The following is a 27,845-nucleotide window of genomic DNA, read 5'->3' as shown; positions in this document are numbered from 1 at the left end:
GGCTGTGCGGGGCGCGCACGGAACTTCACTACTACGGGACAACCAAAACAAAGCAGCGGGTCCACACGCAGTGGACAGTCAGACAACGTTTGATTTTAACAGGAAAAGGATCTTTACATACTTTTGGTTATTGTTATCACATTTTTATCTGTTTACCGGCTTGGGATGTGACTTGCCGTGTAGACTGCGCCCAGGCGGAGCACAGCATTCCCGGACAGATTGATCTCATTTCAAAGGCGAAGTTGCTTTTTACTTTTGAGGGGCGCCCGCTTCGTCACACTTACATGACATTGTATCATTCGACTCCTTCACCTCTCGACCATGGCGGAAGCGGCCCAGCAGCCACATCTGGTGGAAATCGACCCGGATTTTGAGCCCCTGTCGCGCCCACGGTCGTGCACTTGGCCTTTGCCCCGGCCGGAGTTCATCAACCCGGGCGACTCCAACACGTCCTCGCCGGTGCCGTCCGTGAAGCAAGAGCCCACCGGCAACGAGTTCATCAACAACCTCAGCCTACTGGAGGAGACCGAGGACTTCACGGAGCAGGAGCCAGTCATCCTGTGCGCCGACTTCCAGTGTCAGGAGAACTGCGTCCACCAGCAACCTCCACAGCAGCAGCAGCAGCAGCAACATAATCATAATGCACAGCAGCAGCAGCAGCAGCACCCGAACCAGCAACTCCCGCATCAACAGCAGCAACAGGTGTCCCTGCTCTCCTCCCCGGTGGGCTCGTCGTCCTCGGCGGCCGCAGCTGCCGCCGCTGCCCAGAGGAAAAGCAGCTCCTCCCGGCGAAACGCATGGGGGAATATGTCATATGCAGACCTCATAACCAAAGCTATCGAAAGTTCTCCCGAGAACCGGCTAACTCTGTCTCAGATATACGACTGGATGGTGAAGAGTGTGCCTTATTTCAAGGACAAAGGTGACAGCAACAGCTCTGCAGGCTGGAAGGTACGTTTTTATTTATTTATTTATTTGTTTTAATTTGGTATAGTTTGGAAACAATGTGCGCGTGTGCGCAAGTGTGTGTGTGCATGCTTGCGTGTGTCCGTGTGTGTGTGTGTGTGGTGTGTTTACAGCCTAAATGGAGCATGTCTATATGAAGCAGTTCTCGTAGCCTACACAGTGTTCCAATTCGGACTGTTCACTTAGCTGAGGGTTCACAATGAGACACATGTGTGCTTTATGTTTTATCTCCTGGGGTATTGCTGTTACATCCCTGCAGGGATGTCACGCTTTTCTGCAGCATTTAAGAGTCAATGTGTTGTGATTACATAATAATGTGTTTATTGTTTATCTCCATCATGTATGGTTGTCACTGATATGTCTCCTTCAGGGAATTTTAGTCAGATTTGCATTTAGTGTCCCCCAAACCACCACACCACTACACACCACACACACACACACACACACACACACACACACGGAAAGACAGACAGACACACAAATGCATTGACAAAAAGAGCATCCATCAATATTCAAGTGTCTGTTACTTTGTTTAGAATGTGCTCCCAGTCTTGGCCTCTTAATTGTGACCCATCCAGCTCATGGCGATTCAGTAAACTGGGCAATTGCTACCATGACCTTCGACAGTTATCTGACTTCTCAGTATATGTGATTTATATGAGTCTGCTGACTCAACAGGTTGTTTTCTCTCTCTCTCACTACCTTCTTGCTTCCCTCAATTATGTGCTTTTCAAAAATGCTTTGAGTTCTGGCATGGTGTGTTTGAGACAGTTCTACTGTCTCTGCTGGTATTTTTTATTTTGATAGATTTTAAGGCTAAATCCAAGTTGTAGTTTTTTCCCATAAGAGTAGGGATGGGAATCGAGAACCGGTTCTCTTTTAGAACCGGTTCCCAGTGAACCGATTGTTTGGAATCGTCAGCCAAATTCTTTAACGGATCTGCTAACGGTCCTCTGTGGCGTTGCGCATGCGCACACTTTTTTAGTTTCTTCTTCAGACTGCAGCAAACATGGCAACGAGGCAGAAGCGTTCTAAAGTTTGGCTCTATTTCACACGACAAAATGACAACTACGCCGCTTGTAACGTGTGTAAAAAGTCTATTTCGCCGAAGGGAGGAAATACAACAAATATGAATAAGCATTTGAACACAGCGTGGAATTTAATTACAGGAATGTCATGTGTTCGATGCAGCAGCTCAGCTAACGTCGGCGCTTCATCTCTTTCTGTCCAAGGTAAACTCCTCAGAAGTGATCACAACCACTCACTGTGTGAAGCAATTTGCCTTTATTGTGTGGAGTCGATCAAGTTATCTTCTGTCCCTTCGTTTGAAGCATACATTTGAGCTCCGGCATTGGTCTCCCATTATTGATCACTTCACGTTTGGATTGAAAGTCCAGTTTTGATTAATGTTTGATCGTAAGGTGTTAATTATCGGAGGGCGTGTGTTATCAGCAAACGTTCGCGTTATCGTGTTAACCCATTATTAAACTGAGCATATCGATTTTTAATCCATTATTAAATTTAGCATATAGCTACGCTAGCATAGCTATAGAGTCTTCCATTTTCAGCCCCCTACATTGAGGCAGAGGTAGTGTTTGCCTCCCCTCTTAATGTGGCTTTATGTCATTGTCAGCTCAGCAAATTCAGCGATTTTGTTAATGCCATTTGTTTCATTGTGTAAACCAGCTTTCACTATATAAATAATCTCCATTGCCATCCAATTTAGCTGATGACGTTCAGAGTCAGACCGGTTCAGAGGCTGGTAGTCTGTCTGGGTCACAGGCTACAGCTAGCACGTCTTGTACACCTCCTCATATCTTTGTGTTCAGGCATCCTCCATCCCATCTGAGAGAGTGTTCTCCACGGCTGGAGACACAATAAGTCCTGAGAGATCGCGTATCCTCCCGGAGAAAGCAGACATGCTTATTTTTCTGCACAAGAATTGTTGATGATCCATACAATTGATGGTTGCACACTTGGTATTTGCCACTGCTAGTTTCATTTTTGGCAGCTCAGTTCATATACCCTTTAAAAAAAAGGAAGGAGCACTGTAATTTCTAGGAACATGTATAAATTAAACAGAATACATTTTATTTAAGTTATGTAAGTTTTATTTTAAGTTCAAGAGGAATATGTATAAATGTTTTTGGTTATTTCAAAAAATGTAAATGTGTATGTATACATACTGTATATGGTGTGTGCAGCATTATAGAACATTATATAAAAGAAAATTAATGTAAATAAACCCGTTTGTGCTCTTTTTTTCACCCCTTGCCCAATAAGAATCGATAAAAGAATCGATAAGGAATCGAATCGATAAGCAGGAATCGATAAGGCATCGGAATCGTTAAAATCGTATCAATTCTCATCCCTAGATAAGAGTGTGCACCTTGACTGAAGCTGTGTTTGGACGTATTTTGTCTTAAGGAGATACCAAAAGCGTTCATGTGTCCTGAAAGCTGTCCAAAACATTACACAAGAGAGGACTTAACGCTTCTTATGTGGTGTTGCAGGCCCTTCCACTGAACACTATACTGAAGGGCGTAAACCTCCCTTCGTAGACGCATAGTTTCAGTGGTGTCTGACAAAAAAATTGATGACAGTCTCCACTCTCAGAGGGAAATCATATTGAGCCTATAGTCACACATTGAGAGATTTATTGCGGCTTCCCTCCGTTATAGACTTTTTGGGGTTACCGCTTGCCAATGAAATCTAAAGCAGTTGTCAAGTTTTTTTTGTCTTTCTTTGACACAGCTTCTATGTTTGAGTCATGTGCTGAGAGATGACATGTCCGTGTCAGGCATGAACGCCTGCATTTCTTTTTTTTGTTTTTACTGAATCACATAGATAGACACAAACAAATCACAATAATAATTCAGTCACAATTATCTTTTTTTGACATACACTGATTTAGCCTGTTGTACCATTAAAAGAAAAAGAAGAAGAAAAAAAAAGGAAGTTGACGAATCCACAAATGCAGTTGTCAGCAACGCCCTACTCCATATTCATCCATATAACTTTTGTGTTTACAAAAGGCACGGAAATCATTTTGAGCTGTCATACGTAGTCCCGTCAGTCAAATTATATGGGAGTGGAAGAAAGAATACTCAGTGTGGTGAGACACGCATGGGCAAGTACACAAAGCAGGTATAGGGCACTTGATGTTGTGCAAGTAGGAAAAGCAACATTTCCACTTATTCATCACATGCAGTACATTGGTACTTTGAAAGGTGCAGCATCTCTCCTTTGCCGTGTGTGTGTGTGTGTGTGTGTGTGTGTGTGTGTGTGTGTGTGTGTGTGTGTGTGTGTGTGTGTGTGTGTGTGTGTGTGTGTGTGTGTGTGTGTGTGTGTGTGTGTGTGTGTGTGTGTGTGTGTGTGTGTGTGTGTATGTATGTCCCTTTCCATACAGGGTTGCTTGTATGAACTTGCTCTACGTTTTCCTTGAAAAGAGCAAGGATTTTGTGGAACAGTGAATAACACTCATCCCAAAATACTCAATACAAAATGAAGAGGTATGCATTAATGTGGGGATTAGCCATGAGGGACAGTTTGTGGAAGATAACATGGATCTGAATAATGAATCTATGAATAATGAATCTATAGGCAGTGTGGCGGTAAGGTGGCACCTCTTAACACAAACACACAGGTTATTATGCGATAAGGAGGTTCTTGCAGAGTGTAGTTAAGACATGGGAGTTCAGCATCATAGCATAAAAGCGTAGATCATTTACACTTTTCAAAGCATGCAGTAGAGTCACGGGTAGGAAGACTCATTAATGCACCTAAATAAACAGAAGTCTCTCAGTGCTGTTCGCTCCATTTAACAGTTATTGTGCGAATGGCAGCTTGAAGAGAGGCGCTCAGCCACCGCCTGGGCTCGCTGCTTATCCTGCCATGTTGGGGGTGTAGACTGAGTAATACTGTGGGAAAGCAAAGTGCCATTCACTGCTGCGAGGAGAGTTATTCATAGAGCTCCCCTCAGTTCCACACAGGGGGGCTATCACACATTGTCCTTTCAGTGAGAACTTACTTATGAGCCGCGGCCAGAGACGTGCTGTTGTGTTGCTTCTTCTCCAATGGCCCTCTGATGTAAATGTGTATTCCCAAACAGTGAGATTCATTAATCAGCATTTAAGTCTTTGATCCTCTCCATTTAATGTAACTATATATAGTCGACTGAGGCCCCATGACTGATTGGAAATACGGAAATATGTAAATTGTGTTGCAGACCTCATGTGGAAGACACCAGCTTTGCAGAGTGACTCTATCATCGAACAAAAGCACTCGAAACAATAATCATACAGCCTGGGATTTTAACTTTGTGAACCTCCAAGAGAGAAGAAAACAAAATGATTGTTTTGTGTATAGGGCTGCAACTAATGATTATTTTAAGAATCGATTAATCTGTCGATTATTAGTCGGATTAAAAAATTAAAAAAAATTCCAACTCTTTATTCAAAAACAGAACTTTACTTGTGTGGATCATCCGTGCCTCACGTCATTTCCGCCATCCACCATGGAAGTATTAACCACTAGTTCTGCTTTATACTTGTTAAGGTCATCCCACAAACATTGGAATATCTAACGCCCTCGTGTTTGGGTTCATAATAATAATATCATCATATATATACTGTATATATATATATATATGACGGGTGTAGCGTCTCAACGCTGATTGGCTTTCGCAACGCAGCAATATGGTCTTTCCTCGACCTCCGCTTCGCTCTGCTCTGTGCTGGGCTCAACTTTTTTTTAATATTCAAACATCTCCACGACTTATTGAGTGGTGTAATAATCGTGCAACACAACAAGTCGATAATGAAATTTGTTGCCAACTATTCTAATAATCGATTTTTAGAGATTCGTTGTTCCGACACCCCTAAACATTGGTTCGAAATCACTTTCAGCTGAGTCCGTCTGAAGTTAAGCAGGGATCATTTCTCTCCCAGATGGGGCTCTCCTGAAGGGAACGGGCTGAAGCAGAAAAAGTTTCCATTAATCTATGATTCAGGCTGTCTGCTCTGTAATTGTTTTTGACTGAGCTTGTTTCTCAGCGCTGCTGATCCTCCACAGTCGGTGAGTCATGGCAGCCTCCTCACTCCTCGGGCCGTCTGCGACAGTGTGATTTTTGAGGACAGTTGTGCCAGGCGGGACCAGCTTGGAGAACTCTGCGAGTGGACTGGTCACTGGCACATGACGCCATCCAACAGGAAGAATAACAGATGGCACAAATTATGCACCAACCCTCTCTGCAGCGCTGGTTATTTATTTTTAATAATGTTCTCGCTTTTTAAAAATGTCACTCCATGAAATGAATGTAGATAAAGTATTACAAATAACGTTTTAGGCTGCAGCACACACACACATACACACACACACACACACACACAGATTTGTCACAGTACGATATATGTAGTACGCACACATCTTTGCATACCTGCAAAACAAGTCTGTTCTTTACTCATATTTTGTCACTACGCGTACGTCACCACGGGATAAATATTTGGCTTTAGCCAGTGAAGCTGGGCGGCTCGGCTGCTCTTTGATGTCAATATCGAGATCAATTCGGTCATAGGTTTCCTCATGTACGCGGCGCTCTCTTGACCTGAAATTCCTCAACCTACGCTGGTAAACACTCCCACGGATATCCAAACAAACTGTGCCGGAGCAGACAAACACGCAGGTCCGAGCACAACGTACAGCAAGTGACACCAGGGTCATTGCCATGTAAATGCACCCATTAACTCCAATCCCTCTGAGTCCAGCAGTAAACACTGGAGGCATCACCAAGAGGGGAGGCTCAGACAGGGTGTGTGTGTGTGTGTGTGTGTGTGTGTAAGAGCTGAATTGGTATCAATAGTGTCGCACAACTTCTAGAGATTTCGGTCGTCTCACGGTAATTATTGCCCAGACTTAAGTTACTGTAAACATCACATTGAAGGTCATTCTAACAGCTTTAATATTTCAATATAAAAATTGTTATTGATAACTTTGTCTCACATTGTACCCGTTTAGTTTAATTAGTTTTAATGGTTTCACTTTCCCGACAGTTCATGCAGAGGTGTATGTTTGCTGTGTGTTATCTCAATGCCCCCCCATGAACCCTAGGTAAAGAGTATGGCTTAACCCTCCTGTCGCCTTAGGGTCATTTTGACCCGATTCAATGTTTCACCCTCCTGTTACCTTTATATTTACTAACATATTTTACCCTTTGGGTTCAATTTGACGCCAGCAATTGAAACCTCCAGAAAATTATTAGAATTAATATTGTTTTCCAAGTTTAAGTGTGAGGCACTTTATGTTTGTTTGTTGACTACCGAAAGAACACCGACATTAAACATTGAATGGGGTCAAATTAATCCTAAGGCGACACGAGGGTGTAATATTGATTCGGGTCAAATTGACCCTAAGGCAACACAAGGGTTAAAGAAATACAGACGCTAAGAATTAGAATAATCATGCTAATCTGGAGTTTGCAAAAAGCCGGTTGGACTTTATCAACAATCACAGACTGCTGTTTCTCTGGGTCTAAATGTGTATTAGTATTGGACAGGGAGCTGGATAGAACAGCAGTCCTCCTGTTTCTACTGGTTCAACACACACACACACACACACACACACACCTCACCCCCCTGAGGCAATCGAGGAGTCCAACCTTGGCATTGCCCCAAGACATGAGGGGCAGCTGTGTTTCTCAGGCAAAGAGCTGGAGGGGCGCTGCTCACCCTCCTCCCCATTTCCTGCCTGCGCCGCCTGCCTCTCCATTCCTGGTTTTCTGCCTCCGCACAAAAGCAGGGCACACTTAATGCTGTGAAGGGTTAATGTCCTCCCTTTGTTCAAATCCTGGAGAAGCTAACCACTTACTGTCTTTTGTAAAACATTCAAAAGATAAAGAGAACGAAAGAAAGAAAGGAAGCAGCAGAGACCCAGAATTCTCTAAGTTCAGACTGGGTGACACTTGTTGGGAGTTGCATAACAAGACATTTACTGGAATCAGGGAGCCGCAGGCCAAAGTCTGGTGCCACTGGTTAGTCAGCGGAACTGTGAGGCACTGTGTTAGAGATATGTGGGATGCTAGTCTTCTGTGTGTATGTGTGTGTGTGTGTATGTGTGTGTGTGTGTGTGTGTGTGTGTGTGTGCGTGCACATAACCTGGGCCTCATAATTAAAGCCCTGCTGCTAGCAGATGCACAGACACGATGGCAGACAGGCCGACACAGGGAACATTCCTGCACAGGCTTTTATATCTTTTTTTATTTATTATCGTGGCGTGATATTCTGACTTTCCTACTCTCCCCAGCTGATTTAAATCCAGTATTTCCCTTTCAATGGCTTTTTTCCCCCACCTTTGCTTTTCGGCATCACTTATTGGTTGTGTTTGCCTTTAATTGACGAATTGTTTCAAATAACAGTGGAAATGCCCATCACAAGTTCTAAAAAAGGAAGAAGACCTTTAAAGTTCAAAACCAAAACCAATCAGAAGACTATTCAATTTCTAATGATGCAAAACTAATACGTCTCACATTTGAGAAGTGAGTGTTTGTCCATTTTTTTCATTGTTATGAATGTCTTCCGTTATTAAAATGTTCTGCCAACTCAGAACCCGTTTAACTGACTAATCGGTTCAGCACGAGCAGATCCACCTGTGTTCTGTCTTTTTGGCTCAGCATGGCATGAAAATGTGATGACGATGAGTGTAAAATACAGTCATGTTCAAAGTGATATAACTGCCCCTCCAAAGCGATTGAATTAACCAACTGAGTGAAACTACAGCAGCTTACTTCACAACCCCATGCTGTCTCCTGTCCTGCTCCACATTGGTTTACCTGTCGGCTCGGCTTCAGTACTCCCTTTTGTTTTCTGTCTCTCATTCCCTCTACCAAGGAACATTTTAGGATATCAATGACTTAATACTTAACCGACTTACATTTAAAAAGATGCAGTGTCAGTGTGGCGCAGCAGGGATATCGAATGGTGTTTACGTCTGTGGGTGGTACATGTTTGCTGATTGATGGATCTCGCCGTTCTGCAGCTATGGAGTCGCATCACTGCAACAAGTATGGAAGCCACCGGGCCACGACGGAAGCTGTGAGGACCACGTACCAGATCATGTCTGTCTGTCTGGTGGTCTGTCTGAGTTCAGATTACGTTGGGTCATTGCTCTTCCTGACAGACTTCATTGCAAAAGCAACAATTCTCTCCACTCAAAGTTCCTCAAAAACATGCAGAACCTTTGGAATATGCAAGTACGTTTGACTTTGAACAAGCAATAATTGAGAGTTTGTTGCTCCACAAAACAGAACAACCATATGTGCATGGGTTTGATTTGGTGGTCTGCTATACAATCAAGTTTTTTTTTTTCCTGCGTCAGGAAATTTATGTCTGCAACAATCGGAGCCAGCAACGAGACATCTTTCCTCTAAAACTGTGGCAAATGTTGTGTGATTTGTTTCTGTTGTCATTGTAAAAATCACAACATTTGGCCTCATTATACAGCTGTTGAATTTGAATCCTTTTGAAATCCCTCGTTAGATTTCACTAAAAGGGAAGGTTTTCTAGGTGAATTACTTATTGTTCTAGTCAGGCACGTGCACAGACATCTTGGGGGGCAGGTGCTCAAACCAAAAAAAGGGCACCCATCACCAAAATGATTTTTCTTTTGATCGCTGTAACTTGAAGTTAAGTAATTGGTTGCTAGCAACACTTGAAACACATTGTGTCGTGAGAAGACATGAAAGTTGAATAAAATGACATGTTTTCTATTAACAATTACAATTTATTTTCATTTACAAAATGATAGGAGCGAAAAATGCCATATAATAAACAACTTACGACCTGTAAAAACGTTATAAAGCCTCAATCTGATATTTCCCGGCATGAGATCACTCTTCTTGGTTAGTAAGAAGCCTTTACACGTGTTGTTTTTTCTTTTGTTTACTCTTTTCAGCTTATGCAATTACTCATACAAGATTGATCTCTGTAAAACTGGAACAGACCAAACAAAGAGAAACATACCGCATCCAACAATATGGCACATGGATAGCATGACACCCAGAGCTATTGTTAGCATAGTTTAGCTGCTATGTTCTAGCTGTGAATTATTGTGACATTTATAAAATTAATTAATAAATTCAAAATACTTTCGACATTGTCTAAATGGCATTTATAAAACACAAAACAGATACCTGCCTGTATCTCTCTCTCTCACGTTGGGGGCTCGTGAGCCATGAGCATGTCGGGGCGAAATTCTCACAATAACTCAAATAAATGCCCCGTCAGATATCAAAACACATTTGGGGGGAATTGATGACAGAGACTAATTTTTATTCTTAAATACTTATTAATAAAGAAAAAAAGTGTCTCCAGCAGAAAGGGCACTTTTCTCATCCAGGGCAAAAGGGCAGGTGCTTGAGCACCACTAGGGCTCTACCTGTGCACGTGCCTGGTTCTAGTTATCTCCATTATTATTATTTGTGTTTAGATTGGAAGAAATTCTCTAAAACGGATGATGTACTTAATTTGAGCATGGCTGTATGTTTTCTGAGCTGAGTAATAGCTAACTATGTTATAATTGATACAAAAATATAAAAGAAATATGACACAGCTGGCTCTACAACTGGTAACTTCAGACTCATACAGTCTATCTCACTGCAAAGGACCCAGGAAAATCCCAGCAAAGTGTCCCTTTCATTCAGTGCATTCAAACACTGTGTATACGCTGGTTCCACCCAACTCAGACACTGGCATCACACAAACCCGCAGCAAGCCTGCCAGTTTTGTCAGTTCTTGTTCTGGCTGTGGGCCAGAGGACAGATCATTCAGTGAGTGTGGAGTCCAGTAACTGCACAGAGAGTTTAAGTGACATACAAAAAGATAGCAGCACAGTGTAGAGCCTCATTCATCGGGACAGAGGTGCCCACACATGCTGCTTTACTCTGGAGTAAGTTGACATCCAGCAGCGTGGTCAGGTAAACAGTCATTTAGGATGAGTCAGATTGTTTTGTTTTTCTCACTGCGGGTTTGGTAGTAGCAGGCCGAGAGCACGTGATTGTTTTGGCAGAGTGTTGGCCCAGACTTGGCCATTTGTTTCACAGAATATGCTGTTGCTCTGTCTGGCAACACAACTTCTCCTCGTTCAGAAGGTTTGGAAATTTCTCCTGAGGGGTGAGCTGCCAGACCTGAGCAGTGTTTTACAGTGTGGGATGAGGAACTGTGGTTTTTGGACAATGTCACCATTCAAACGAGAAGTGGAATCCCTCAACGCTTCTTCACCCATGAATGTGGTGTCCTATCAGTTTCTCAAAGCCTTCGTGTTTCTGTGAACCAGCTGCAGGGAGTGAGTAGAGCTACACTTTTTTACGGGACCGCTCACTGCTGAGGGCCCCAAACCACAGGCATTACCCAGACCCACATTGTTGTGCAATTCCCGCCCGAAGGCGATTAAGCGTAGTGCCCAGCCGGGCGTTATCAATCAATCACACATGTGATTGTCTTCACATACATGAACGCTCACAGGAGCTCTGTAGCTGGCTGGCACGGGTCAGAAATTTAAATGGACGCTTGAATCAGAAGTGCCGTTGTGACATCAGACAGTCACAACGGCAGGTTCCCCACTTTTGTTGTCATGGCGAATAATCATTTGTTTCCAGGTCAAAGAGCATCAAAGTGTAACCGCCCTCAGGAGTGTTTACTTTGGGTTCGCATTGGTGGAGCAACAACGCGGCACTATTGTCTGTGATGTGTAGCGAAGCTCATGGATGACGTGGTGTTTACAAAAGCAACACCTCCCGGTTAGGTTTCACTTGGCGTTCGCTTCTACTGACGCAAACCGCGTAGACGAGAACCACAATCACGTCGAAGCTTCCCTGTGAGTCTTCACGTATGCCCGGGGCACTGCAAGGTATACAATGTACTGTTCGGTCTAAAGGTGGCAGCTTTAGTTTCTACATTAAGAGTTCCTGTGTTGGATTCAAGGACACGTGTTACCATTTTAAACTTTTTTATTAAATCTAAATTTAAAGGAAGAGAGAGAAAAAGGAATCATGCTCCGTTAACGGCACTAGGTTTTGTGTCGCCGTGTAAAGAATCCCGAATGGCTAATAATTTTTTTAAAGACACTGTCATTTGGAATTGTACTAAGAAATAGTCTTCTACCATGGTGCCATTTTTGCATCTGTGCCCACATCTTCTATCCAGCAATTATCACTCTCTCTCTGTCTCTCTTTTTTTCTCTCTCTCTTTTTTTTTCTCCTGACAAGAGACAATCTAAATCCTGTGATTATATGGATGTAGTAATGTTCCAGATGTTGAATGTATTAAACAATTGGTCCTTTGCCACTACTGTTTTTACCAATATCTGTTTATTATATTACCTCTGATAGTTTCTATGCCACCGATATGAAGTCGTCTGCAGCAATTGCATGAATCATCTCACGAATGTCTCTGGAATGACGAGTAGAGGAAGCAACACTGAGCGTGACGCCAGATTCTGCCCCTTCTTTCTCTTCCAGTGTTTCCTTTATTTTTATTTTCCATTCTTCCGCTACGCTCATAAATCACTGAGATTTCTTATTGTTCCTCTCAATCATTTCTTTAAATTCTCATTTTCATATATGGTGGTTTACACTTGACACAATCAGCCGTAAAAGATACTGTATTGACATCAGTTAAATGAGAAGGGAATGCTGGGGTGAGGCTTCGGTTTGGTCATGTGTGGCTCCTGGGCCCGGTACTGGAGCCAGCTTGATAAATGGACCCTGTGATTGGCATGCCTCGTTCAGGTCTCAGTGCTCTGGTTTAATGTCATACTTGCTATCTACTGTCTCTCACAAACGTGTGAGCCCTCATGTGAGCCCTCATCGTGAACGATAGGGTTCATCAAATTAGATTTGTAATGTAGTTTTATTCATGTGTGTCATCGAATGGCGGTGGTGTAATGCCAAATACCAAGGGCGCTGGTTATAATTAATAGCAACTGTGTTCAACAAAGCAGTGTGTTTATGTTAAACAAACTGTGTTTTACAAAGGGGAAAAGTCTAATCTTTCTCTTGTCTAATCTAATCTTCAGTTTCTGAGAAAACACGAGTTAAATAAAGCACTCCTTCTGTGAGCTTCATATATATATACAGGACTGTCTCAGAAAATTAGAATATTGTGATGAAGTTCTTTATTTTCTGTAATGCAATTAAAAAAACAAAAATGTCATGCATTCTGGATTCATTACAAATCAACTGAAATATTGCAAGCCTTTTATTCTGATTTATTGCTGATTATGGCTTACAGTTTAAGAAAACTCAAATATCCTATCTCTAAATATTAGAATATCATGAAAAAGTATACTAGTAGGGTATTAAACAAATCACTTGAATTGTCTAATTAACTCGAAACACCTGCAAGGGTTTCCTGAGCCTTGACAAACACTCAGCTGTTATAAATCTTTTTTTTACTTGGTCTGAGGAAATATTAAAATTTTATGAGATAGGATTTTAGAGTTTTCTTAAGCTGTAAGCCATAATCAGCAATATTAAAAGAATAAAAGGCTTGCAATATTTCAGTTGATTTGTAATGAATCCAGAATGCATGACATTTTTGTTTTTTTAATTGCATTACAGAAAATAAAGAACTTTATCACAATATTCTAATTTTCTGAGACAGTCCTGTATATATATGTGTGTGTTGTGTAGTGTCTCTGTTGTTTCCTTTTCATAATGAGCCTTATCTTTTGATCAAAAGACTATAATGGCTTCACTAATCTCATAAAGGTTTGTTTTTACGTGCATTACAGCCCAACATGTGCATCATGGACATATTAATGGGATAGTTCAAAGGAATGGAAAGGAAGCTATGTTTATTTTAGACAAAATGATTTCATGAAAAACCATATCATGTTTATTTTGGAATATAATTGATAATATTGTGCCCTCATTAAGACTTTTCAAAGTGGGAACCTGCAACTAAAGTTTTAGTTTAAATCTGGGGACTTTTCTGCACTTTGTTAGAAAACAATCCATATTTAAATGGTGTGGGTGGTCATTTGTCTTTTACTCATGACTAATATCATTGGTATACACATTTTGTTCACATGAAAACGGTTTGGAAGTGCACCTTTTTATGAAACCGCCTACAGAGTAGTAAAACATCACAGAAAGGCTCAACTCTTTAACCCATTTAGGATTTATTGTTGGAATCAAGCAGCCACGGGGATATAATAATAATAATAATCATTTATTTTATATAGCGCTTCTCAAGACACTCGAAGTCGCTTTACAGTTCAGAGTCCAGTAGTCATACACACACAGTCATACCGGTGGTGGTAAGCTACATCAGTAGCCACAGCTGCCCTGGGGCAGACTGACGGAAGCGTGGCAGCCAATCAGCGCCTACGGCCCCTCCGACCACCACCGGCAGGTTGAACTGGGTTAACATGCTTATAAATATAACCCCTCAAACGCTCCCCTCTCTCCGTGCCGTGGTGGGTCAGGCCTATGGATGCAGGCCGCCACAAGGCACCCAGCAGTGGTTCATACACTGCATCTTTATCCAGGCGGGGCAGGCGGCGGCCCGGCCCGGCCACTCTGCTGATCAGAGGCAAAAATATCCCCGCTCCACAGACACAGCTCTGTGCATTTACAGGCTCACATTGTGTTGCACATAGCAACACATGCGCATATTTCAGCACGGTAAACTTGGCCAGCACAACCCGGTCCCTGTCCGCACACATGAGTCGTGTGCTGCTTCATTCTGAGTCAGGAAGCCAGGGGGCACAAGGCAGAGCTCCGCGTTGCCGTTAACACGCTGCTGGGACATTATTTGAAAAGTATGTGCCGCATGTTATCACAAACAGTTTATGATGCCTGTGTATGGGCCTGGCAGGTGACACGAGAGCTGTGTTGAAAAACAACTTCTCACATGTGTTTATGTTTTCTTCTTCTTTTTCTGAGAGTTATAGTTGAAGTTGAACCACCAAAATGGTTTGAAGTGTCATTTGAAGTGTACGCATTACAAGAAGTTGAGTTAGTGACAGTGAAAGCAGTTGATGTATCAGTTGAGAGTTAAAACAAAACTTTCAATGACAATTTTTTTTACTTTTTTTAATCACAGTTTGCATTATAACAGAAAGGTGAAAAATGACAACATGATAGAAAGTGAAGGTCAATAAGTGATGATATTGAATTATCACAAAGCTGCTGGTAAAGTCCACAGTTGTCATTCCTAGAACACCACTACTTTAAGCTGCTCCATGCAAATATTTAAATTGACTTATTGGACATTGTCATCACGTAAGAAGATATTTGATTTCTGAAGCTTATAATTAGATATTATTATTGTCTCCTGCATCAGTCTTTTCGATGTTAATTGCAGTAGAATTGTCAGCTTTGCATTTTGCCTGTTCTAATTGACCTGGTGTAATAAAACGTGTAAGAGCAAAGTACAGATTGAATTTAAGGTTTACAGCCAAAGAACAAAAAACTTTCTGCCTTCTTCGCGCAACTGTTTTCCCTGTTAAATATCTTTCTATTGCGCATTTTAAAATTTTGAATATACAATTTACTCACTAAGTCAGCCATGGCTTCTTTCTGAGCGATTTGTCTAAATGTCAGACCTTGGCCAAACCAGAGGAAATGGACGATGATTTATTATTCTCTCACCAGGTTCTGTTTGTTTGGATCCATAATGGGGGCATACATGGCGAAGTGTTTCTAAGATGTAAAGCAAGAGCTTTATCCACCTTTGTATTTGTGCTGGAAAAGCCTACCTGGACAAGGACCCCCTCTTTCCTTCTTCCTCTGGTTTTGCTCAGTGAGACTACAGAGTTTTGATTTGGAAGTACTGGCTCTTGAACTCATCGTTTGCGTCAGCTCCTTGCATTGCACCAACCAGGGCCGCATTCTGCAGTGTTTTGCATAGAAATCAGAGGCATCAATGGGATCAGTATCAGGACCGGCCAGCTCTTCCTGTGCGGATACAATGCAGCAGGAAGTTCGCTAATAGCCCCTCGACTTTGTCTCCTCGTCTCACACTATCATACGCCGGTGGAAGATCCTGACGTGTCAGTGGCTTTGCTGCTTCTCACCTTATTTGCCAAACCACTCACGGACTATTTATCATTTGTCGGCAGCCTCTGTGAGACCAATCAATCCTGAGCTTAGCCAATCATCATCAGCTCAAGCTTCCGAGTTTAGCTGTGTGTGTGTGTGTGTGTGTTTGGGGGTAGGGAGTTTGGTTCCACTCAGATTCCTTGCAGAGGATTGTGAAAACGAGATCCTGCCAAGAGGCCGTCAGGAAATACATTTGCAGACAGATTTGCTGCTGTGTGACTTGTGTTTGCTGCCTCTCCATCTGTGCTATATGATGGTTTGATAAGTCACCATTTTGTAGGTACTTTGCTGTCATAGACTGCTATTTAGGCTTATAGCACTCCAATGTGAGTTTAAGGAGATTCACACTGGGCGCTCTGTGTCGGGGCCTTCACTCTCCCCTCTCTTTGCCAAATTGAATAATTGGAAGTTGACGTCAGCGGGTGAGAAGGCACCCTTTTTGCTGCAACATGAGTGTGAGATCAGTTGTGGCCAGTAGTGTATGTGCATTATGTCCCAGAGGAGCACGTGAAAAGGACAAGGGAGGAATAGAAGATTGGATAGAGGGCGAGGGCAGAGATAATCTATTTCTGGTGCAAACCATGTCCTAGGGTCAGTTTCCATTTTTAATCCGCGACTGCTTTTAAAAGCAGAAATTGTGGCCAAGTCGACTTATTTTTGTATCACTGAGAACAGTGACACATTTATGCGGTCCCGACCTGAGGTGCTGTGCTGTGTTGCTCGCTGCTACGCAACATTAATGACAACATTCATTCCCTTTTCTCCGGACTGTTTTAATGAAACCGAGGGTATAAATAATATTTTTAAAAGGCCCGGCACTTTACATTTCCTGTGCTCTGCTTTTTATTTCCACTGCCTTTTATGATCATTGATGTATTGACTTTAGTAAATAGGTCAGTGATTATCACTGGTCAGTTCAATATTGTTGCTGATGATAACTTATCAAACTGCAAACACATGAAGTCATCACAAACTATTCAGATTGCTTTGCGAATGTTGTGATGTGAAGGTGGTTAGCACTGTCGCCTCACAGCAAGAAGGCCCTGGGTTCGAATCCCGGTCGTCCCGGTCGTTCCAGGTCCTTTCTGTGTGGAGTTTGCATGTTCTCCTCGTGCCTGCGTGGGTTTCCTCCGGGTACTCCGGTTTCCCCCACCATCATAAAGACATGCACCGCAGCCTCACCCCGGTTCGTATGAATGTGAATGAATGTTGGTGGTGGTCGGAGGGGCCGTAGGCGCTGATTGGCTGCCACGCTTCCGTCAGTCTGCCCCAGGGCAGCTGTGGCTACTGATGTAGCTTACCACCACCGGTATGACTGTGTGTGTGTGACTACTGGACTCTGGACTCTGTAAGTGACTTTGGGTGACTTGAGAAGCGCTATATAAAATAAATGATTATTATTATTATTATATTATTACTGCTGTGTGTGTGTGTGTGTGTGTGTGAGAGAGTGTGTGTAAGTGTGTGTGTGACAGAGAAAGAGATAGACAGATTCCTTGTGTGCATCTGATTATGTGTGAAGATCACACCCAGTCTGACTGTAACTGTCTCCTTTTATTTTCAATAAAACTAAACTAAAATGGCTGTAGATAAAGAATGTATCCTATGGCTCAGCACATTAAGGGAAAATCTAGGTGCAATTCATTTGATCGTGTCTTTATTGACCATTGTAATAAAGCAAAAATCCCTCCCTAAAAAAATTTCAATGTGATGTGTTGCTGTTTTAGGTCATTTGGTCTCGAAAGCCAACTCATCTTTATCCTTGAAGAACTGACTCTGTGGATGTAACTATCATGACCTCTTGCTCATGTTTGTGCTTTCCCTGGCTGCAGGGGTTTTCTCTCTCGCCAGTTCACCCCAATCTTTAGGGAACCCGATGTTCTAATCCATCAGAATCAGTTGGACTCCTGAGTGTGTCTGAAATGACGGAGAAAAACCTGCCGCAAGTGTGTCTTTTCGATGACTTTGTGATCCCGGTGGCAGTTTCACTCACCTGGAGCCCCGTGCTGCCGCTGAGAGGCCAGTCTGCTGAGCTGGTGTGAGGCTAATAACGGGTTTACGTGTTCTCTCTCCACCACGTTACTCAAACTTAGCTAGACTCAGCACAAGGCTCCAGACATGACCAAGCTGCAGCTTTAGGGATACTTACTTTGGCGGTTAGAAGTGGTTCACGACACACTCTATAGGTTTCCCTCTGCACATCGGCAGACGTGACACAGAAAATAGCTAGTTGCAGTGCAGGAACACACCTACTGCTTAGTCTGAAACACGGTTCACAGATGGCGGAAAGGCTTCTTCAGGGCAGCACTGTTTCTCTCATGAGTTCAGTGGAAACAGTGCAGTGAAACCACATTTCTTCTCTCACTTTCATCGGTTCCATATCTCTCCTATACGTATACACTACCGTTCAAAAGTTTGGGGTCACTTAGAAATGTCTTTATTTTTCAAAGAAAAGCACTGTTTTTTCAATAAAGATAACATTAATCAAAAATACACACTATACATTGTTAATGTGGTAAATGACTATTCTAGGTGGAAACGTCTGGTTTCTAATGAAATATCTCCATTGGTGTATAGAGGCCCATTTCCATCAACTATCACTCCAGTGTTCTAATGGTACATTGTGTTTGCTAATCGCCTTAGAAGACTAATATCTGATTAGAAAACCCTTGTGCAATTATGTTAGCACAGCTGAAAACAGTTATGCTGGTGATATAAGCTATACAACTGGCCTTCCTTTGAGCTTGAAGTTTGAAGAACAAAATTAATACTTCATATATTAATCATTATTTCTAACCTTGTCAATGTCTTGACTATATTTTCTATTCAATTTTCAATTCATTTGATAAATAAAAGTGAGTTTTCATGGAAGACACAAAATTGTCTGGATGACCCCAAACTTTTGAACGGTAGTGTATATGTGAAACTTCTCAGAGATCTGCTGGCGTGTGAGCTCGTATCTGCTGCTCGCTTTCAGTCAGTGAGGAGGACGCACTGCTGCAGATACGTTCTACCTCTAGCTGGATGGGCTTTGCAGCTGAGGTTTCACTTGTGGCTTCTCTTGATTCAAAGCCGCTCTGCAAGTCGGTGGTGTTCGCTTCTCCGGGGATTTTTTTTAATCGACGATTTGACATCTGAGCAGCTCTGAGAGCGTCAACACCTCGGACAGTGTACCAGCGTCGGTCTGGCCCACTGCCTACAGCTTTTTGTGAATGTTTTTTCTGAAGGTAGGGAAACTGAGGAGAGGAGGTGAGGTGAGAAGAAAGCAAACCGAATGAGGAGAGGAGAGGACAAGGAAGGAAACAAGATAAGGAAATGTAGGAATAGGAAGGAGGTGACAGAAGACAATAAAAGAAGGTGAGGAGGGAGAAAGAGAAGGAAGGAAACAAGTTAATGAAAAGGGGAGGACAGGACAAAGAAGGAGACGAGAGAAGAGAATAGAAAGGAGGATGAGGATGAAACGAAATGAGAAGAAAAGGATCAAGGAATAAAGAGAAGGAGAGGAGGAGAGGGTGATGCACTGAACACTGTGGCTTTTCAGTCGTGCTGCCAGTGAGGGAGTTTAAACCAGCACAGTGTGTTCTATACTGATGCATGCCCACTCTGTGACACACAACCCCTCTTTCTCTATTTCTCAAATAGTCTACCCTCAAAACACATTCTCTCTCTCTTACTCTTTCTCTCTCATTCTCTCTCTTGCTCTCTCTCTCCATCTCTCACAACACCCAGACGTCCTTACTGGGAGTCATGACCTACCCAGTCATGTAATTCAGTTTCAGCAATTACACGACAAAGTAACCATTACTTTTCAAAAAGTGTGACATCAGGGATTAGCCGTAAACTCTATGGCTGGGGAAGGGGCGGGGTGTGTGGGTGTGTGGGTGTGTGTGTGTGGGGAGGAGGGGGGGGGGGGCTGGGAGAGGAGGGGAAACTAAGTTAAATGTGTGCTGTCCAATCGTCTCACGACGCTGTGGCTTCGCATTCCATGCCTTTTTCTCCACCTCATGACCGCCGCGTTTCCGGTGAGGCAGGAAGTCAGCTCCGTTTCCTGTCACAGTCCTCTTTCATGTGGTCACTTCCTCGTGTTTAGCCAGCACCGCTCTGTTGACTCAGAGAACAGACGTGGTGCTCCTTGCGGCGGACTCAGGCAGAACAGAGAAAAGTATGTTTTATTATCTCTACATGAACTAGCCTTCAGAGATAACATCAAGTTGCTACCTGTTTTCGAATGATTAAATTCCTCAGTGCAATATAAAGGGTTTTATTCACATTACAAAAATGATGTTTATAGTATTTTGCAGGCTACTTCATCTTCATCCAATCTTTTATTTCTGTTCCAAAACTGTCTCCCCAATCTATTGTTTTGTGTGTAGAAACAAAAACAGTTTGAGACGGGCCAGTGTTATTGTCATATTTCACACAACACAAGATAGGACCGTCCTCGTGCGACAGTGATCAGAGTTCAGTTCTGTGAAATCATGAGTTTTGTAACCTTGCTGAGGAATGTTGATTGTGATGGCTGCCCGGCTGGGAATCCTGCCTTTACTGTTTCCTCAGAGATACGAACAAGTTGGCTCAGATTACGATTGAACTTTGCACACAGTGATTAGCTGGAATGTTTAGATTCCTGTGTAAAAAAAAAAAAAAAACTGACTTTGAAATTATTTATTTTTATAATAAATCAGTGTGTTTGTCTCATTAAGTGTAGTATGATTGTACTTTCATGTGTGTGTGTTCATTCCAAATGGCACAATAACCACAATAACACCGTACCACGCTGCTGTTTGTCGTCCTGCCAGTGCACTCACACACACACACACACACACACGCAAACATTCTGAGAAAAGGCTTTTCCATTGGCCCTAGTTCTGGTAAATCCCATCAGAGCAGTTTTTATGACCCCTCGCTCTCTTACATCAAGACTTTTGAACTGGTTTTACAATGTTCTCCAGAATCACAACGCATTGGGTATTGTCTTGAAACCAGAGCCTCCGTTGTGGAGACTTGAGCTGTGAGATTCTCCTTCCTGTCACCAGGAAGATGCAGCGCATTGCAATCATTCCTTGTTGCCGCACAGTTGAAACTACCAGCACTCCAGCGATGATGGAGAGGAGAGGCTCATGACCAGACTTTACTCTTCACATTTTGTCAGCGATGTGCACGCGGAGGAGTGAGGAGAAAAGCATTTGTAAGGCTAGTCAGAGAAGGGCTGTCGCGTCGCTCTGATTGTGCAAGCTAACCCGAAACAGTCGGGTCATTTGATTCAGAATTTCATTAATTTGTGAAGGGCCAGTGTTCATGTGGCCCCTCAAGTGTCCGAGTGCCTGAGGTCCTCCAGAGAGGAGAGAAAAGAGGTGCAGGAAAGGAAAAGTCGATTTTGCAGAAAAACGAGCGATTACAGGGTGTTGTGGCTGCAACGGGATATAATAGAATTTGATGCAGCGGATTAGTCAAATAATTGATCCATTGAGAAAATGACCCTTATAATGTCATAACGATGTATTGAGGGTAATCTCAGTTTGGGTTTATGATTTACAATTTCTAGCTGACACCTTTCATGACAAACTGAGATTGTGGTGTTTGAAATATGTTGCCATTTAACAGAAGAAGAATGAAAAATGCAGTGTTTTAAGAGCGTGGCCCATACCAGGGTATTGAAGTCAGGATACCTCTTCTCTTTTCAAATGTGTCTACCAACGTTATGGAAGTCCACCACTCAATGGTTTTAGTTTGCTCCTTGTCCCAGTTGTATATCATGGTCAAATGAAAAGCTTTGTTTTTGAGGCTGTTGGGCAAAACAAGCAATTTGAAGATATCTTTTGAGGCAATGGAAAACTGCCCAGCATTGTTTATGAATTTCTAATTGGTGGGGGGGGGGGGGGGAGAGAATTAACAAATCATTGAATGCTTAGCAAAGAAATTAATCAACAACAACACTACTTAGGTTAGTGGGACACGAGTTTGGTAGAGAAGCAGAGGTGAAGGCGGACTGTGAACCAGATGTGAAGCGGTGACTCACAGCAGGAACAGGCTTGATGACGTGAGCCACCATGCACGCTAAGCTCTGCATGAGTGTGTGTTCCAGCCTTTCTTCCAAAATAACAAGCGTTACGCATGCACAGTAATGTCTGGACATGGTTTATTACTCCATGTTTTGGCCCGGACGCGAAACGATACGGAGCCAAAGAGCGTCAATTATCCTCTGAGGGTTAAATGGTCACTTCAATCACAGTTTGGACAGATTAAGCGTTTCAAAATCATAACGGGACAAAAAACAAAGCGGTACAGCAATGTTTTCAGCAAATTAGGACAAAAAGGCTGTCTCTATGTCCGTGGTTTGCTTTGCAGACGTTTGCCCAATATGCTTGCTCTTGTTTGTTGTGTTTTAATACTGCTTCACTAGCTTCCTGCACAGAAATGAGTTTTTCCACTGGAGGTGTCACTAAGCAATGTTTTCATTTACCGGTTTCCTCCTTTTCATTGTGTGCTGGTTCTGTCAAAACACACAGTCAGGTGGAATGTGAGTTGGTATATTGGTGTTTTAAAATGGACTCTGGATTTAGTGAAGGAAATAAAGGCCCTCATGCGCACTACGTAGATTAATTCTTGTTCTGATCAGGATGTATTGCCCATGGAGGAAACGTATTGACATTAATTGTGTGTATGTGTGTTTGTGTGTGTTTGTGTGTGTGTGTATGCACACTGTACATTGCATAACATTGTTGAGTGACCTTATACTCCTCTTTCTCTTCTGCAAATCACCTGTCAAGGATGGATTTGCACTTCTGTTCGTAAACAGATCTGAGGTGTTTGGAGAAAAGGGCAAACACAAATCTGGTGTCCGCTTTCTGGTTGGTCTGCCTCTCACCCGGCCTCCCTCTTTCTCCCTCTCCCCCAGAACTCCATTAGACACAACCTGTCGCTACACAGCCGCTTTATTCGCGTCCAGAATGAGGGCACGGGGAAGAGCTCGTGGTGGATGCTGAACCCCGAGGGCGGCAAGAGCGGCAAGTCCCCTCGACGCAGGGCCGCCTCCATGGACAACAACAGCAAGTTCACCAAAAGCAGAGGAAGAGCAGCGAAGAAAAAGGTAGATAAATAAAGAGGCTTTTGTGCTTTTGAATGTTTGAACCATGCCAAGATGTTCTTCATAATCTGTCATGATCAAGGCCAGACATCATTTGGGATTTTGGTAATATTCTAACCTTAAATTGGCCCCTTCTTTGTCTTACTGGATACATTACAGCTAAATACAATCATCTGGACTTATAGAGTTAAATGAAATGAACTAAGAAGGAATTAGGTCATATCCATGCATCTTACTGTTTCATCATGGCTGTAAACATCCCTTGAAAAGCTATTCTCAAAATATTAGGACTAATGTTATTTAGCGAGAATACTGATGTGTTATCTTTTCATAATGAAATCCAACCCTTTGTTGTATTGTCATTAGTACCCACAACATGAGTTCCACTGACTGTCTCTGGCACGTACAGGACACTGAGAGTCTCCTTGCCCCCCCCCCCACAGCTGTCCCTGCAGAGTGGCCCTGATGGCGGCGCTGACAGCCCAGGCTCCTACTCCAAGTGGCCTGGCAGCCCCAACTCCCACAGCAACGATGACTTTGATGCATGGAACAGCTTCAGGCCTCGGACCAGCTCCAACGCCAGCACTCTGAGCGGTCGTCTCTCTCCCTTCATGCCCGAGGACGACCTCGGAGAGGCAGACGTGCATATGGGCTATCCAGGAGCCCCCGGGGCCAAGATGACAGCCACCCTGCCCAGTCTCACAGAGATGACAGGCTCTCTCGGACACAGTTCTGAGAATGTCATGGAGAACCTTTTGGACAACCTGAACTTGCTCTCGCCCAACAACTCTCAGGTTGGAGGGGCGACAACCCCTGGCTCCTCCCCCTCTCCGATGATGCAGCCGAGCCCTGGGTACCCCGCTTACAGCTCCTCCGGCATGGCCGCGCAGCCTCAGCAGGAGTACCGCAAATGTGTGTATGGCCAAGCAGGGATGAACACCCTGTCCTCCATGCCGCTGCAGACACTGCCAGAGAGCAAGCCCAGCTTCGGACCCAGTATGGGCCAGTACAGCTGCCCCGCGGGTCTTCTGAAGGAGCTGCTGACGTCAGATACAGACCAGCACAGTGAGCTCATGTCGTCAGTGGACACCGTGGTCTCTCAGTCCAGCGGAGGCTGCATGCTGCCGCCGTACAGCAGCAGCCAGCATGCAGCCAAACTCATGCATGGTCTTGCTCACTCTCACCCTCGGAATGTGCACAGCCAAGCTCTGTCCACATCACCGGCCATGAATGGCCACCTGCTCATGTCCCTGAGCCACAGCGGGGTGCCCGCTCGTTTGCCTGCAGCCAAAAGCCCGATGCAGATGCCTTATGGCCTCTCTAGCCACCTCAGTGCGGGAGGCATGCCTGGTGGCTTCTGCCCTCTCAACATCAACGGATATGGCCGACCAGGCCTGCCACAGCCCCTGCACCCAGAGAAGCTTCCCAGCGACCTGGACGACATGTCCATCGAGAAGTTTGAGTTTGACATGGAGACGGTCCTTCACGACACGTTGATGGACGGCGACTCCTTGGACTTCAACTTTGAGCCAATGGTGACCCAACAAGGTTTCTCCCACGGAGTGAAGAACACCACGCACAGCTGGGTGTCAGGGTAGACACTGTAGTGCTTGTTGCTGTTTGGTAAAAGGCACAATCGGAACTCATTTGAGACACAAACATGTCTATCTTTGGATGTTTAATCCTCAACCTAACATCACCTGCAGTCCATGTACCATCATCCATCAACACCTCTGTTTCAAAAATACCTTCCGGATCACTTCAGCGGACTGAGACGGGTTGTAATCAGCTGAGGCCGATCTCCGTTAGAGCCCAAGAACGGGTGGAGATGAAATCTGAATTATCTTTGAAATATCAAATAATTTGTACAAACTTAAGTGCCAAACAATTTGCCTTAACATAAGAGCCAAACTGAAACACACCTCTCTGTTTTACTCACCATGGTTGCAGCGATCTCTTTGCAAGTGACACTGCCAACTACATATCAGCAGCAGCAGCAGCAGCACAATCTATAGAAGTGCACAAACTCATATTATGATTTGTATTGGGTGTCCACAATCAGCCTTTCCGTATGTACAGCGTAGTGATAATTGATTACCACCACGGAAGAATTATGAAGGTAATCTGGTTTATGGGTTTGTGGACGTGATGTAAAGTGTGAGACTTCTCAAGGGACCCTCAGATCATGTTCCATAATAATTCACTTTGTTACTGAATGTACATAGTGTCATCAAACAGTTTGTAAAATCCAACCTCTTACTGTGTTTTCTAAGACTGTAAATAGTGTTTACAGAGCAGAGGCAAAAGTCGAGGCAGCAGAAGTGAGCCCACGTTGAAAACTAGATCTGACTCTTTGAAACACACGTCGAGTGGCCAGATCTGTGCTTTAGGAATTATTTTCAATCAGGCTGTACAATTGTAACACACTTTCTGATTTCTTGTACATACATTAAGAATGTATATTAAAATTATGTCGTAGATGTTTATTGGATTTAGTATATATTTGAGACCTAAATTATTTGTGGTTAATATAGATTTATTCTAGTGGATAACCTGCACTCAGGTAACAGAATTGTTCTGAGTCATTCGTCACTCTGAACCGTAATACCACAGGAGCCTATTTATTGTGCCTCACAAAGTAGATATTGACTGCAGGCTTGAAGGGTTTTATATTGTAAATGTCTATGGCTCAGAAGATACTCAAATCCAGCAGTCTTGAAGAAAAGTTCAGCATATTCTTTATTTCCAGTTCCCTGCTTTCACTTTTGTTTTGGGAAGTCAAACAGAAACGAGTGACTGTAGATTGTTATTGTTCGGGTTTCCTGAACGCCTCGCAGCCATATGAATGTTAGGAGGTGAAGGCAGGTTGGTGGATAAAAGATATTCTACGCTGCTTTTGTTTTCGGATCGAGACTGAGTCGCCGGGAATTGTCATTAACGACACTGAGTATTTAAGCAGCCTGTTCCCTGTCGAGATTCAGAACTTAGAAAAAAGATGTTTCTTCTTTGTCTCAAACGGTTAGTGTGACTTATTAAACTTAGGACAGTATAACAACTCTTCATCCAAAAAGAGCTTGTCTGATGATATCGGTAGGATCAGCTTTTTGGCTTTTAATGAGACTACTTTTAATCTGCCCTTCTACCTCTACCAATCTTCAAGTCATATGATCGCTAACATAAAGTTAATGTGTGAATTTATAGCTCAAATCATCTTCTCAAAGACATGTCTATTTGAATTTGTCCCTTAAAAGCGCCACTAAGTGTTACGTATTTTATCTAGCGTGTATATTTGCATTTTCTGTCTCGCTTCTCCCACTTAACGCTGTACTATTAATGAGTTTGACCGCCTGTCAGTGACTTATTATTCAATCACAAATAGTGTGCACGTTTGTGTAACTTTGTGAAGATGATCTCTGTGAACTTGACTGCTTCGAATGAAGTTGACTGGTTTGGTGGCTGAAAGACTGGGTGGTTTAGAGATAACAAACTCTAGCTGCCTATTCTACCTTAATTTTTATTGCATTATTTATCTGGAAACCACAAACATCAGCGTGAGTCTGAGCATGTGTTGTAAAGGGCTCTGAGTATGCAAGTTTTTATTTAAGTCCTATTACTAATGAGTAACCCTCCAACCAGGGGGGAACGATCTTTAATTGATTTGGGTGTTTGGTGGAGATGAAAACTTGCATACTCCAGATCAGTCAAAGCACATGATCTGACACCGCCACTGTTGTTTTCATTTATATGAATCCAATGAGTGGGGCAGGTTTAAGAAGAGTAAAATGAAATTCTTAACATTTCAAAAGGCTGTTAAAGAAGCTGCTGTTTGGCTTTGGTGCCAGGTGTTGCCTTTTCTTACCCAAATATGCCATAGTGTACATTAGCCAAATTTGCCTTTTGAAGTCAAAGTGATATATTTAAAAAATGTTGTCATGTCATATGTTCAGAATGAAATATATGTGTGCCGGTCACTCAAGTCAGGATAAACTGGAATTAATCCATGTAGTCAGTGTCACACGGGATTCACTCTAAAAGTAAAAGAGCTGTACTAAGTAAATGATATCTCTACATCTATAAATGATTGAATCTATGCATTGTGTTCCTTAATTTTATGTTGCTATTTTCCTTTTCTTTGAACTTATGAGAAATGTATTTTATTGTAACATAGCGCTGTGAGATATTATGGTGTTGTCGTTGTCAAAACTCTATGTTCCAGATAGTTATATGGGATAAAAATGAAGTTTATTTAGAAAATAGATGATGCAGTGATTAATATGCTAAGCTTTTGTTAACTGACAATGTTGTATTTCTTGTATTTAGCTCCAGTTTTTAGAAAATAGCATCAAAAAGCAAATTACTGAAAATAATGTCAAGATATATTGAATTTTTTTAATGGAAAACACAATATTTAGTCCGTTAGAGAAGTCCTGCTCAGAATGCAGATTCTGGACACATTTTTGTAATTTTTTGAGTACAACGATATTGCACTTTTACTTAAAAGTTATGACAAAGTGCCCTTTGCAACAAGAGGAAGAGTTACCATTACATATTTTAAAAAGACAAATCTGTTACATTGAATTTATATACAGTACTAACTAAATTGGAATTGTGCTGTGTGATTTGCAATCAATACAAATATGTAACTTGTTCAATATTAATGTATTAAGACCTGAATAAATGTTCTTATGTGTTAAA

General features: G+C 42.8%; 1 protein-coding gene across 1 annotated transcript; it reads left to right on the top strand.

Moving 5' to 3' along the window:
- Window positions 1-24: 24 nt before the first annotated feature.
- On the top strand, window positions 25-27,845 carry foxo1a (forkhead box O1 a). The gene is made up of 3 exons (XM_056441481.1): window positions 25-951; window positions 22,962-23,153; window positions 23,594-27,845. The coding sequence occupies exons 1-3, from the start codon at window positions 322-324 to the stop codon at window positions 24,746-24,748; spliced, it is 1,977 nt and encodes a 658-aa protein (XP_056297456.1). The 5' UTR covers window positions 25-321; the 3' UTR covers window positions 24,749-27,845.

The sequence above is a fragment of the Pseudoliparis swirei genome, chromosome 20, assembly GCF_029220125.1.
Source record: "Pseudoliparis swirei isolate HS2019 ecotype Mariana Trench chromosome 20, NWPU_hadal_v1, whole genome shotgun sequence".
Taxonomy (NCBI): Eukaryota; Metazoa; Chordata; class Actinopteri; order Perciformes; family Liparidae; genus Pseudoliparis; species Pseudoliparis swirei.
Note: the sequence above shows the minus strand (reverse complement) of the source record. Positions and strands in the feature narration are given on the sequence as shown.

Excerpts from the sequence above, each read along its gene's own strand:
- foxo1a (XM_056441481.1), top strand. The coding sequence starts at position 322 with ATGGCGGAAGCGGCCCAGCAGCCACATCTGGTGGAAATCGACCCGGAT. Across the intron at positions 952-22,961 it reads ACAGCTCTGCAGGCTGGAAG|AACTCCATTAGACACAACCT; the intron begins GTACGTTTTTAT and ends CCTCTCCCCCAG. Across the intron at positions 23,154-23,593 it reads GAAGAGCAGCGAAGAAAAAG|CTGTCCCTGCAGAGTGGCCC; the intron begins GTAGATAAATAA and ends CCCCCCCCACAG.